Source organism: Heteronotia binoei, chromosome 21 (assembly GCF_032191835.1).
Source record: "Heteronotia binoei isolate CCM8104 ecotype False Entrance Well chromosome 21, APGP_CSIRO_Hbin_v1, whole genome shotgun sequence".
Classification (NCBI taxonomy): Eukaryota; Metazoa; Chordata; class Lepidosauria; order Squamata; family Gekkonidae; genus Heteronotia; species Heteronotia binoei.
The window spans coordinates 180974584-180989111 of NC_083243.1; the positions used below are offsets into that span (position 1 = coordinate 180974584).

General features: G+C 47.2%; 1 protein-coding gene across 15 annotated transcripts in view; it reads left to right on the forward strand.

The window, feature by feature from the left end:
* The first annotated feature begins 6734 nt into the window (after positions 1-6734).
* BIN1 (bridging integrator 1) overlaps positions 6735-14528 on the forward strand; it is a 188109-nt gene continuing 180315 nt past the window's right edge. For 12 of the 15 annotated variants that reach the window (XM_060263251.1, XM_060263254.1, XM_060263258.1 and 9 more), the window contains exon 1: positions 6763-6943. In XM_060263251.1, coding sequence (XP_060119234.1) covers positions 6863-6943 — 81 coding nt within the window. In that variant the 5' untranslated portion in view covers positions 6763-6862. Of the gene's footprint in view, positions 6944-14528 lie in introns of all 15 variants that reach the window. The other 3 variants (XM_060263260.1, XM_060263262.1, XM_060263265.1) reach the window with 3 other exon arrangements.

The following is a 14528-nucleotide window of genomic DNA, read 5'->3' on the forward strand; positions in this document are numbered from 1 at the left end:
AGTGATGAATGAAGGATTCTATGTATGGGCTACAGGCATTTTCCGCCACACAGATTGTGGGTAGAAAACTTTCAAAAATCAACAAACATGTATTTTTGGCAAGGGGTAAAGGTGTTCTCCCCTCCCCATATAGCTTCCCTTGGTACTGAAAAGAAGATCTGATACTGAGCCTTAAATCAAATGAAATCTTATGTGGCATTCGAATGCCACTCTCACATCACGTCTCCCTCTTTTTGTTCTTGCTTTCAATTTCCTTGGTCCAGCGATCTTTTTCAGTTACACGTGGAGCAATACTCCCTCTAAACTGTGGAGTCTCTTGAGAAAAAAGTTCAATTTTGTGAACTACTGGCATTAAAGTTGTGAGCTACCACCAGTGTTCCCTCTAAGCTGAGTTACTGTGAGCTAGCTCCATCTCATACATTTTTGTCTTCGCTCAGGAAGGATGGCTCCAGAGCAAACTAATTCATGCCGTAGCTCACAACTTTAATGCCGGTAGCTCAGGAAGCAGAATTTTTGCTCACAAGACTCCACAGCTTAGAGGGAGTATTGGCTACCACGTAAATTCGTTTGCTCTGGGTCCATTTTTCCCGAGCTAAGACAAAAATGTGTGAACAAGAGGCTAAAAAACCATGAGCTAGCTTACACTTACTCCACTAATGTGGAGCACCATTCAGACATGAAGCTGTATTATGCTGGAACAGATCAGTCTTGCTGAGTCTTGCTGAGTCAGTATTGTTTACTCAGATGGGCAGTGGTTCCCCAAGGCTCCAGGCAGAGGTTTTTTACATCTCAGGTTGCTGGACTAGGTGGGCCATGGTTCTTTTTCTGTGACCAAACTTTTATTTTGCAATATATTGAAGTACATTCACCTATTCAGATTCAAATATACTTCTCCAATACATTACATATTCCCCCCCCCCTCTTATTCATGACCTCCGCCGGTACTTAAAACAGATTAAAAGCATATTAGAGGTAAATTCACAATTATAGAATCTTAGTGAAGAAAATATATATATATATATATATATATATATATATATATATATATATAATTCACTAACCTTTTCACTAATAATCACTTAGCACTTATTAAACACATCGCACATAATTATTAATTCAGTTCCAGGGCTTCCTCTATCTTAGTCTTATCTTAACTCTCATATATATATCTTTACTACGTAGCTATGTTCTACTAATACTTTTATCACAATAGCACAGTACCTCTTTATCATTAAAAGTTCAAGTAATGTTGTCATGCACTACTAAATATCTTTTCACCATTATAAAATGTTTACACAAGAGTTATCTTTCCCTAACCCTTTCTCTATAATTCCCTTAGTGCTTATTAAACACAAAACCCAAAGTTATAAAACCAACTCCGGAATTCCAACTGTCTTGATTTTATCTTAACTCATATATACATAATTACCATGTAACTATATTCTACTAATTCAATAATCACAATTCTTCTTTATCATTTAAAGTTCAGTTAATGTTGTCATAAACCACTAAGTGGCTCTTCACCCTCCATTGTATTTCCACGTAACTTTGGAATTTACTCCAGTCTTCTTTAAACTTCTCCAAATTGTTGTCTTTTAAGATTCTAGTAAGTTTGTCCATTTCACTCCAGTTAAGAACCTTTAAGACCCAGTCCCATTTTTCAGGTATTCTGTCTTGCTTCCACATTTGCGCATACAATGTTCTCGCAGCTGAAAGCAAATACCACAACAATGTTCTGTCTTGCTTCGGAAAGCTTTCCATTTGTAATCCCACCAGAAAGACATCTGATGCTCTCTTAATATTATAACCCAAGATTTTCGAGATCTCCTGTTGAATCATTGACCAAAATTGTTTCGCCTTTTCACAAGTCCACCACATGTGGTAAAAAGAACCTTCATGTTTTTTACATTTCCAACACCTATCTGAGGCTTGATTACTCATTTTTGTTAACTTTTTAGGTGTCATGTACCATCTGTACAGCATTTTGAAACAGTTCTTTTTTATGTTATAACATGTTGATATTTTCATTGAATTCTTCCATAGGTGTTCCCACGTCTCCATTTGTATTTCTTTATTAAAATTAATCGCCCATTTAATCATTTGAGGCTTCACCACCTCTTCTTCTGTAGACCATTTCAATAACAGTTTGTACATCCTTGAAATCAATTTTTCATTCTCGCCCAGCAGCATTTTCTCCATTTCTGTTTTCTCTCATCTTATACCTGTACTTTTAATATCTTTCTCTATCAAGCTTTTAATCTGTAACAGCTGAAACCAATCAAATTTGTCCTGCAATTCTTCAACCGATTTCATTTCAACTTTGCCCCCCTTGAACTTTAGCAGTTGTTCGTATGATGCCCATTTCCCTTCCTTTACACTTTGCGGCATACTTATTACTTCAGTTGGCACAATCCAAAGTGGTTTCCTCTCATCTCCATATTTATTATATTTTTTCCAAGTATTCAGCAAACTCCTCCTTATATAGTGATGTGAAAAAAAACCATCCATCTTCTCTTTCCCGTAGTACATATACGCATGCCAACCAAATACATTTCCATGTCCTTCTAGCGCCAATAATTTTTTGTTGATCAAAGTCATCCATTCCTTAATCCATACCAAACAGACTGCATCATGGTATAGCATTAAATCAGGTAGTTGGAAGCCGCCTCTTTCTTTCGCATCTGTTAAGATTTTCATTTTAATTCTTGGTTTCTTGCCCGTAGGTGGGCCATGGTTCTGATCTTCAACCCTGCAAGCCCTTTTGTCCACCCAGCCTGGATGCAATCACCTGTTGTTACCTTTCTAGAAAGCCCCCCCCTGCTCAGTTAGAGCTAGGAAAGCCATAGATTTTTCTGTAATTACCCTGAATTCATGGACCTTACAATTATTTCTTTGATATGCTTTTGTGCTGGCTCCCATAACTGTTGCCACTCTGCAAATGAAAACTGCATTGTCGTCCACTCCCCTTGTGCAGAGGCCGATAACTCTGCTTTTCTTTCTTTGAAGAAGAAGATTTTGGATTTATATCCCGCCCTCCACTCTGAAGAGTCTCAGAGCGGCTCACAATCTCCTTTCCCTTCCTCCCCCACAACAGACACCCTGTGAGGTGGGTGGGGCTGGAGAGGGCTCTCACAGCAGCTGCCCTTTCAAGGACAGAGGCTCAGAGCAGCTCACAATCTCCTTTCCCTTCCTCCCCCACAACAGACACCTGTGAGGTGGGTGGGGCTGGAGAGGGCTCTCACAGCAGCTGCCCTTTCAAGGACAGAGGCTCAGAGCGGCCTACAATCTCCTTTCCCTTCCTCCCCCACAACAGACATCCTGTGAGGTGGGTGGGGCTGGAGAGGGCTCTCACAGCAGCTGCCCTTTCAAGGACAGAGGCTCCGAGTGGCCTACAATCTCCTTTACCTTCCTCCCCCACAACAGACACCCTGTGAGGTGGGTGGGGCTGGAGAGGGCTCTCACAGCAGCTGCCCTTTCAAGGACAGAGGCTCCGAGTGGCCTACAATCTCCTTTACCTTCCTCCCCCACAACAGACACCCTGTGAGGTGGGTGGGGCTAGAGAGGGCTCTCACAGCAGCTGCCCTTTCAAGGACAACCTCTGCCAGGGCTATGGCTGACCCAAGGCCATTCCAGCAGGTGCAAGTGGAGGAGTGGGGAATCAAACCCGGTTTTTCCAGATAAGAGTCCGCACACTTCACCACTACCCCAAACTGGCTCTTTGGGACATATCCTTGCCACACAGCAACATCCCTCCGCTGCCTTATTTGGAAGTTCTGCCTAAAGGCCTTACTCTCAACTTGTGGATCACTGAAACAGACAATGTACTCCACCCAGCTCAGCAGACTGCATTCATTCTTGTTCATTCCTTTTGTCTTAAGATGTCTCTTCCCCCTTCCTTTAACTCCCTCTCTCTCCAACTCCTTGTGGCTGCTCCTTGGCACAGAAATTCTCTTTCACTTCCTCTCTTAACTCTTCATACACACATCCTTCTGAAAACAACAATTCAACTGTTATTATGCTTGAGTACCTTTTCAGTTCCTATACCCTTTTATTTTCCTGAATAACCTCCCAACCTTGCTTTGGAAGGTTGTACCATGGTTACTGGTAACCTATTAGAGGAATTTTGAGTTGTACGCTATCCAGGTAAATATTCCTAAACCATATATTCATCCCCCGCAACAACTGTCACGCTGATTCCACAGTAGCAGCTGCTCCGCCCTTTGTGAGAGGAACAGTAGACTGCAAAGTTTAATAGCCACAAAAGGAGATATCCCCCCACACCTTGTCTTATGGGCTGTGGACATCTGACTCTCTACTCTTACAGAGCCAATGCAGAAAGTTGGTAACCTATTAGAGAGACTTTGAGTTGTACACTGTCCAGGTAAAGATTCCTAAACCACACGTTCTGCCTCCCCCCCCTTTCGAACAATTGTGCCACACTGATTCCGCAGTAGCAATCGCTCCTCCCTTGGACTTCTGCTTTCCCTGGCTCAACAGATTGCTCCCCCCACCAGCATCTCCCTCCAAATTTCCCTTGCGTCTTCCTGATCTCTAAACAAGGTCAGGAAGATGCAGGGGAAATTGGAGGGAGATGGCCAAAATGTGGCCAAGCAGCTAGAGTGACTGCCACTGTAGAATCAGTGTCAGTTTTCCAAGCTAGACAGTGGAAATGGGAAGAGGTTTCCCCTAACACTGTGCTTAATGCCTCCAAATTAGTTGGGAGTTCTGGGTGCGTATCCTGACCTGAACCCAAGTTAGAGAGCCTATATGTGTCTAAGGATTTATGTGAAAGTGAACTTATATGGTAACAGGAGAAAAAGTTGCCCCCCTTCCCCCCAGAGATGGTTATTCTACTTCCTAGGCCCTCCTTTAAATAAAGAACTATTTCCATTCCATCTCCAATTTAAATTGCCCAGATATTGGAAGTTATGTGTTGGGGTGCAGGTGATCAGAGGCCTGCGGCTCCAAATGGTGCACGTTAAGATAAAATTGGTATTAAGAGACTTGCCGCTTTAGAGAAAGAGAAACGGACGAGAGGGGAATATTTCTGTCTTTGTGTGCGTTGGGGTAGGATGAGCAGAGAGGCCTGTGTCCCAAATTGTGAAAGTTAAGTTGGTTTTGGCATCCTGGGACCTGCTTTAGAGAAAAAGAAATGGAGAAGATGTGGATCGTTCCGGCTTTTGCCATTCTTGCACGTCTTTGTGCATCTGTTCATGGGGGAGGGGAGATAGGAAGCCGATTCCCCAAATATGGAAAATGGGGTGATTTGCTGTCCTGGACTCTACTTCAGCGAAACAAAAGCTTCCATCTTTTCAGGCCAAGGTATTTGAGAAGCCAGTATTTATGTGTGGTGTAGTTGTTAGAGGGCTGATCTAAGATTGGAAAGAGCAGATTTCACGTACCCACTTAGACTTGAAGCACCTTATGTGATCTTAGACCAGTCACACAACCTAGCCTACCTCACAGGGTTGTTGTGAGGAAAAGAGAGAGGGAAAGGAAGTATTTCCTGTCATATACATATGAAATATCTACTCTAATTGTGTCACTTAAGGACTTCATGACATTTCATCTTGTCTTTACAGAATTTTCTTTCTTAAGAGATTCTGACTGCTGTGAGCAGGGGTGGCATTCTAGCAGGCGCTCCTTTGTATATTAGGCCACCCCCCCCTAATGTAGCCAATCCTCCAAGAGCTTACAAGGCTCTTATTTGTAAGCTTTTGGAGGATTGGCTACATCAGGGTGTGTGTGTGGTCTAATATACAAAGGAGTTCCGGATAGAATTCCACCCCTGACTATGAGTAAAATAATAATAAAACCACGTGATTAATTGTTGATAGCATATGGTTTTTGGAAATATAAACAATTTCATATTGAAATAATTTAACAGTTTACTACATAAGGGCCTGAGCCAAGTTCAGCCCCGGGCCTCCAACCCTCAGGAAATTGGGAAGTCAACCTCCCCCAGCACCTCCGGTTAAGGTGTTTCCCAAATGACAACTATATTCCATTTTATCAGAAAGATACATATCGGCCTAGGATAGGGTTGCCAATCTCCAGGTGGGGGCAGGGGATCCCCCGGTTTGGAGCCCCCCCCCCGCTTCAGGGTCGTCAGAAAGCGGGGGGGGGGGAGGGAGGGGAGGGAAATGTCTGCTGGGAATGCTGTTATCCCCTATGGAGATTTATTCCCATAGAAAATCATGGAGAATTGATCCTCGGGTATCTGAGGCTCTGGGGGGAAGGGCTGTTTTTTGGGGTAGAGGCACCAAATTTTCAGTATAGCATCTAGTGCCTCTCCCCAAAATACCCTCCAAGTTTCAAAAAGATTGGACCAGGGGGTCCAATTCTATGAGCCCCAAAAGAAGGCGCCCCTATCCTGCATTATTTCCTATGGCAGGCAGGCATTGAAAAGGTGCGCCGTCCCTTCAAGTGCGACGGCCAGCCCTCCCTTTGGAGTTCGATGATGCTTGCCACGGCCTTGATCTTGGCCCCACCCCTAATGTCTCCTGGCTCCGCCCCCAAAGTCTCCTGGCTCCACCCCCGAAGCCCCCAGATATTTCTTGAATCGGACTTGGCAACCCTAGGAGAAGAGAAGACTCGAAGGGCAGGAAACCCGTCCCTCAGAGCGCATTCCCTTCCCCAGACAGGCATCTTCTCTGGCACGCTGCGCTTCAAACCAGAGCGCGCTGTCCCTTTAAGACGCCGCCGCGCCTGCCCGGGCACTGTCTCTTTAAAAGGCTGTATCCTCCCCGTCCCCTGCCTCTTGAAGAGGGCTATGGCCATTGTTCCGCGCCTGCTCTTTCCCCCCTGCCTCCGGGTCTGATTAACGGAGCCGCCCGCACCGTTTCGCAAAAGGGCCGCGACGATGGCCGAGATGGGCAAAGGAGTCACGGCGGGGAAGATCGCCAGCAACGTGCAGAAGAAGCTCACCAGGGCTCAAGAGAAGGTAACGGGCGGGGGGGAAGCGAGGCACGGGGCTGCGGCCGTCGGAGCCGAGCCTCGGCGTTGTGTGTGCGCGGCGGGGGAGGGCAGAGCGTGTCCCGGCTGAGCATGTGTGTATGCGCAAGCCCGGCGGTGGAGCGTCCCCGTGCACCTCCCCCGGTGTCGTTCCTAGCTCGGGAGCCCTCCTTTCTCCTGACATTGACAGCTCGGCCACGTTGTCTCCTCCCTCCACCCCCCCCATCCCTTGCACCGCGATCTTGGGCGCTTTCGGGGGGCCCAAAGCTGGAGAAACCGGGGGCGGGAGGAAGCGAAACGCGATCCGGAAGGTTTCGCCTGGAAAAAAAGGATTCTGCCCCTTCTCCCGCTCGATTGCAACGCGGGGTGGGTGTCAATGGGCCAGAAGCGGAGGTTTAGCGGCGACGATAATGCGCAGGATGGTGGGCGGCTTCAAAGACACCCACGCTAAAGAATGCACTTTCGATCCAGTTGCAATGCCCTTTCCGACTGGATTTTGCCGCTTCGCACAGTAAAAATCCAGTTGGAAAGTGCAATGGGAGCGGATTGAAAGAGCGTCATTGCGGGGGTGCGATCACGGTCTCGGCGAACCTCCGTGAGAATTCTCCTGCCCCGATTCCCATTCCTAATGGGGAGAGGGGGGGGCTTGGCTGCCCTTCCCGAAATTCAATTGCTGGGCGTCGCGTTGCCATTTCCACTAGGAACGCAGCACGTCCACCGTGGGGGAGAGAAACCGGAGCGCTGTGTGCTTGCGTGCGGATGACGCCTATTTATAGCTGTTGCAGGGGCCGAAAGCAAAAGAAGCCCCTCCGCTGCCCGGGTTTAGTCCACGCTCGAGCTTAGATGGTCGGGGCCTCGAGTTGGGATTAGGGGCGGCTCGGCCAGAGGGAGGGAGCTAGGGTTGCCGATCCCCAGGTGGGGGCAGGGGATCCCCCGGTTTGGAGACCCTCCCCCTGCTTCAGGGTCGTCACAAATGGGGGGGAGGGGAGGGAAATGTCTGCTGAGAACTGTTATTCCCTAGGGAGATTTATTCCCATAGAAAATCATGGAGAATTGATCCGTGGGTATCTGGGGCTCTGGGGGGGCTGTGTTTTGAGGTAGAGGCACCAAATTTTCAGTACGGCATCTAGTGCCTCTCCCCAAAATATCCCCTAAGTTTCAAAAAGATTGGACCAGGGGGTCCAATTCTATGAGCCCCAAAAGAAGGTGCCCTTATCGTTCATTATTTCCTATGGAAGGAAGGCATTGAAAAGGTGTGCCGTCCCTTTAAATGTGATGGCCAGAACTCCCTTTGGAGTCAATTATGCTTGTCACGGCCTTGATCTTGGCTCCACCCCTAATGTCTCCCGGCTCCACCCCCAAAGTCTCCTGGCTCCACCCCCAAAGTCCCCCAGATATTTCTTAAATTGGACTTGGCAACCCTAGAGGGAGCTGTCACAAATGAGCTCCTTGCTGTAAGACTGTAGGATGCAGTTTTCTCCAATCCCAGCTTTTCTGCTTAGAACATTTGTGCTTTCCCACGAATTGCGTTCTGACATCCAGGGACGTCACGGGTTAACAGCAACAAAAAAAGAAGCCTCCAGCGGGAGGAGCTGAAAATCCGCAGCGGCTCGGGCGACGTCAGATGAAACGTGGGCGAGATTTCTGTCTCCCGCCCACACTTGAACGCAAGCGAGCCTGTCAAACGCCTGCAGCCGCTCGCCCCCAGGTTACGGCGCTTCGGCTGCAAAGCCTCCCTCCCTCTTCGGCCATCCTCGCTCGGGAAAGACCGTCAGCAAACGGCGAGCCTAGGAAGCGCCGCCGCCTGCTTGCGTTTAACTGGGACTGGAAGGCGCCTGATTGGAGCAAGCGGGCTGGAAGCTGAACTGATCGCCTAGGGTCATCCAGACGCCCCCTTGCGGCCTCTGATGGAGGAAAGGGGGAGTTGATAGCAATGCCATACGTTAGAGGATTGATTCTTCAGGCTGCTTGCTCTGCCGAGGGTGATATTGGCCTGCTGGAGAAAGGAGGTGGCCATATTTCTCTCTGCTGGAGAAAGGAGGTGGCCATATTTCTCTCTGCTGGACATATTTCTCTCTGCTGGAGAAAGGAGGTGGGGAGGGACGGTGGCTCAGTGGTAGAGCATCTGCTTGGGAAGCAGAAGGTCCCAGGTTCAATCCCTGGCATCTCCAAAAAAGGATCCAGGCCAAGAGGTGTGAAAAACCTCAGCTGGAGACCCTGGAGAGCCGCTGCCAGTCTGAGTAGACAAGACTGACTTGGATGGACCGAGGGTCTGATTCAGTATAAGGCAGCTTCATATGTTCGTATGTTCTGGGGAGGGACAGTGGCTCAGTGGTAGAGCATCTGCTTGGTAAACAGAAGGTCCCAGGTTCAATCCCCGGCATCTCCACCTAAAAAGGGTCCAGGCAAATAGGTGTGAAAAACCTCAGCTTGAGACCCTGGAGAGCCGCTGCCAGTCTGAGTAGACAAGACTGACTTGGATGGACCGAGGGTCTGCTTCAGTAGAAGGCAGCTTCGTATGTCCATATGTCATATGTCCATATTCAGGGACTGGCAGCGCTCCTTCAATTCAACCTCTCCCCCCCCCCCCCCACACACTTGTCTCAACTGGCAGGTGTTCCAAAGTCTGGCAGATGGGCTTTCCTTAAAGGCAAATGTCTGCATTGGAGTAGAGAGTTACATTCTGCAGCCCATAAGAGAGGGGCTGGGGGTGAGGTGGGTTTATCTTCTTTCCTGGCTATCAAACTTTGCAGTGGACGGTGCCTCCCAAAAGCAGGCCCGCAGAACACTGTGGAGAAAGTGCTGCACGCTAACACCGTGCTTCTTTTGTTCTGAATTAGAAGATTTGACACAAATTGGCTTACTTTTCTCCTCAGTCAGGTCTGACTATGTGTGTGTGTATAAGAAACACGAGAGACTGCAGATGTTCTTTCGACTGTTGCGTCTGCTCTTCGCAGGGTACCATCTCACATGTCATACTTTTCCCACATGGCGAAAGGGTTCCTGTGCGTGTTTGGACTGCCACTAGATACATTAGGATCCAGTAACAGTAGCTGAGCTGGTCTCAGAGCAGGTTTGTGCCCTGGTATCTCCTTTCTTTGGAAAGCAGAGGATGTGCATCTGTTGCCATCAGAGCACTTGGTGACTTGAGCCCCTTGGGTACAGGTCAGTTTCTGTACGACCGTAGGATGCGGTTTTCCCTACGACTGTTCAAAGAAGCTGAAAATAGACTGTGCATGTTATTGCGTTAAAATGTCTGACTCTGGCACAACTCGTATGGCACGGCAGGCCACGGTTGGCTGTGAAAGGAAATATGCATTGGAAATCCTTTTGGCTTGCATGCTTCCTTCCTGTGCCTCAGCCCCTCATACATGTGGTTTGGAAACAATTGCCTTTGTGGCAAGCCAGAGTTTGTCATTCCACCGGAACCTTAAATGATGCCTGAACCATGTTTTAATTCTGGTTTGGAATGATGGTAGGAAGTAGAGTTTCTGGGGGGTGGGGAAGGAGCCTGGGAAGGACAGGCACCTCAGTGGGGTTTAGTGGCATAAAGTCCACCCTCCAAAGCATCCGTTTTCTCCAGGGGAACTGATCTTCGTAGTCTAGAGATAGATGTCATCCCAGAGCATCCCCAGGTTCCATGTGAAGGCTGCCATCCCTAGCATGGAGGCAGGGAAACAAATCATAATTTGTGGTTCAGCTGAAGTAGCAACCTGCGGTTTGCTGTGAAAGTGGAAGTAATTTTTTTTTGTCAAGCCATACGAGGAGCATGCAGCCGCGGCCCATTTTGTCATTGCTTCTGGACTGTGCCCAAGTGTTTTGGTGCGTGTACTGCAAAGGAACAGTAGTGGTGTAGAGCCAGTTTGGTGTAGTGGTGAAGTGTGCGGACTCTTATCTGGGAGAACCGGGTTTGATTCCCCACTCCTCCACTTGCACCTGCTGGCATGGCCTTGGGTCAGCCAGAGCTCTGGCAGAGGTTGTCCTTGAAAGGGCAGCTGCTGTGAGAGCCCTCTCAGCCCCACCCACCTCACAGGGTGTCTGTTGTGGGGGAGGAAGAGAGCCAGTTTGGTGTAGTGGTGAAGTGTGCGGACTCTTATCTGGGAGAACCGGGTTTGATTCCCCACTCCTCCACTTGCTATTCGGAGTGGAGGGCGGGATATAATCCAATATCTTCTTCTTCTCCCCAAACCAAGTAAATATTACTAAACTGTGATGTCAGTTCTGACAAAACTCTTTAGTTTAACAGGATAAGTTGGCTTGGCTAGGCTACAGGCTGCTAAGAGAAGTGCCGGGAGAATAGGAATATGAGTCTGGAGCAAACTGAGCTTCCTTGATCCCCTTCTCAGTGCTTCTATGCCTCCCACATTTATCCACAAAGTATCTGTGCAGTTAGTACCAAGGTGGGCTAATTTGTGACTGTTAAGTTAGGTTGCATGCAGACACACATGGTTTGAACAGCTGTAGAAGTGAACTTAACTGCATTCTACAATGATTTACGGCTTCTGAGTAGGACTGAGTTTGAGAGGAGTGTGAAATCAGTCCTGTCAATTTATGGCAGAAACCAACTTTACACAGTGTTGATTGGCTAGCGCTTGGACCTTCACAGACTTGTCTTTTCTATTTTTGGAATGATTTTGTAGGTTTCTGAAGATTTACTCAAGGATGATCAAAACAAACTACTTATTTAAACAGTGTCCATACGTCATTAAAAGAATGCTTGTGTGAACAGTGGTGAAGAAGCAGGATGACTGGGATCAGCATTTGAATGGCTGCAAGACCTCTGAGAGGAATTCACTTCAAGGAATTAGAATTAGGGTTGCCAATCCCCAGGCGGGGACAGGGGATCAGAAAGCGGAGGGAGGGGGGGAGGGAAATGGCTGCTTGGCATGCCGTTATTCCCTATGGAGACCAATTCCCATAGGATATAATGGAGAATTGATTTGTGGGTATTTGGGGCTCGAGGGGGCTGTTTTTTGAGGTAGAGGCACCATATTAGCAGCGTAGCATCAAATGCTCCTCCTCAAAACACCTTCCAAGTTTCAAAAGGATTGGACTAGGGGTTCAGAACTCCTTTAGAGTTCAACTATGCTTGTCACAACCTTGCTCCTGGCTCCATCCCCAAAGTCTCCTGGCTCCACCCCCAAAGTCTAGGGCCAGGGCTTTTTCTGCTCCCACTAGAGATCAGGGCCCCTGCTGGACTTGCTACCATTCTGCAAGTCCTACAAAATGGAATTGTTCCCTCAGGCTTTGGGTTGAAGCAGGAGGCATCCAAATTAAATTGGCCTCTCTTGCTGAAGCACCGTATTCCATCTTTAGGCAGCCCAATTAGAGTTTGAAGACAGCCTGCTGGTCCACTGGTTTCAGCTCTGAGACTGTACTAATTTCAATTAATTTTGTCTCCTGCTCTGAAACTAGATGGTTTTAATTGTTTGGACTATTGAAATGAGTACAGGATCCAAGATCCTGTCGAGCTCATCTTGGGGAGAGTTGACTGAACAGGTCCAAGATTGGGCCCAATGATGGCCAAGGGGCCTCCAAATAATAGTTTGGATTAAAATAGAGAATCCCATCTCCCCTGCTTTCAATGCATAGTTAATGCGTACACTGAGGAACGCAGATTGCAATAATGATTTTGACTGTATGTGACTCCAGCAAGTGATGATTGGGATTTGTTATCCTGGAATTATTACTACTATTACACTGTGCTGAGTGAAGATGGGAGCATGTTCGCCATCTTGAGAGGGAACAGTCCACAGTCCCTGCTTATTGGGGTTGAAGAAGGCTCCCAGGAGTTGCTAGCTTCTTTGGAGGTGTCTTGCTAGCTTCTTTGGAGGTGTCTTGCACTTCTATCCTCCATTAGGGGGCCTGGCCCACAATTTGAAGATGGAGGCATGAGAGGGAAGGCCCTTTCTCTGCCTTTCGGAGTCCGAGTTGGTTAGGGCAAGCTTTCTAAATGTGGGAGGTCTATTTACAGCAGAGCCCTTTGCCTGTGTGGGAAGTAGCTGTGCACTGCAAAGTGTCACCTTACGTGGGTTGGGAGGGGCAAAGGCACGACTGCACAGTTCCATATCAGTTTGGAGCAAATAATCCTTGATTGGCTGCGGAGTAATTGATCTGACTCCAGCTAGGGAGTCTCATTCTGGTCTGGCTGCTCCTTTTCTGCTGCCCGAGTATATACTAATGTCTGCATCTCAACCTGTAGTTTGAATAACTTCCACCGTTCAAACCTGGAGCCTATATAATGCCTATTCAGTCAGGGAGCTGACCACCCATTTGTGATTCTTCTAAATTTGCGCATTAATTTCTTAAAGATCTTGTCGAAGGTCCTCAAATGTGAGAGGAAGATATACAATTTAACTAACAAGAAATACAACTGTATTGTTTGAGGTAAAGATCTTGTCGAAGGTCCTCAAAGGTGAGAGGAAGATATACAATTTGACTAACAAGAAATACAACTTTACTGTTTGAGGTAAATGCCAAGCTAGACCTGCTGGTGGGGAATTATTAAAAAAAAAAAAAAAGAGTTCTTCATTATAGTGACATCCCAAAAACAAAAAACAATGCCTTTAAAACTAAACAAGTAGTGCAAAAAATACATATCAAAATACAACCAGGTTCAGTTGGTTATGTTGGATCTTATTGTAAGTAGTTTGAATCTTCAGGTGCTGTGACCCCCCCCCCCCCATCTGAGAGCAGCTTTTAAAGACTGGGTGGAAAGTGATATTTTCAAAATTTAAAAATTCATGAGTTTTAGCAGCAGCAGCAGCAGCTAGATTCAATGTAGTGTTTCCATAGGTGGAAGGACTTCCCCACACATGTCATAAATTTCTCATCTCTGCCCTTCCTGCTGCAGCTCAAATGTCTTCTGAAATGCTGTTCCTGCTCCCCACCCACCCCAGGGCATATTTCAGGGCATATTTTGAGCTGCAACAGGAAGAGGATGAGAAAGTACTACTGGATGAGTAGAAATGCTTCTACTCACAGGAATGCTTTACTGGTTCCTACCCATAGTATACTAACATTTCTGAGGCAGAAACTGAAATTAAGCCTGGATCCTTTATACTGAGAACAAGTTAGTTCATATGTATTTGAGTATCTTTCAGAGGAGTCAAAAATAGGTTCTCTATGAGAACATCATGGATCCAAAAAGGAAGATATGAAACACTGGCCATCTTGCATTCCTTGAAATAAAAAGCGTTATGAGTTCATTAGTGTTCATTAGGCTTTTTGACCGCCCTTCCCTGCTTACCCATGGCTCAGGGCCGTTCCTTCCTTCCTTCCTTCCTTCCTTCCTTCCTTCCTTCCTTCCTTCCTTCCTTCCTTCCTTCCTTCCTTCCTTCCTTCCTTCCTTCCTTCCTTCCTTCCTTCCTTCTCTCAGACATCTGCCGTTTGTGTCTGGTGGCTCTCACACATCTGACATTTATTCTATGTAGCTCTTAGGTTAAGCAAGTTTGGCCACCCCTCCCTAAAACTGCAGGAGCACCTGCAAGGAATTTTCCTCTGTGTGTTTATGCTTGGATTGTACCCACTCCCCCACATCAGAATTCCAAAGGTGCCCACGAGCTCAAAAAGGT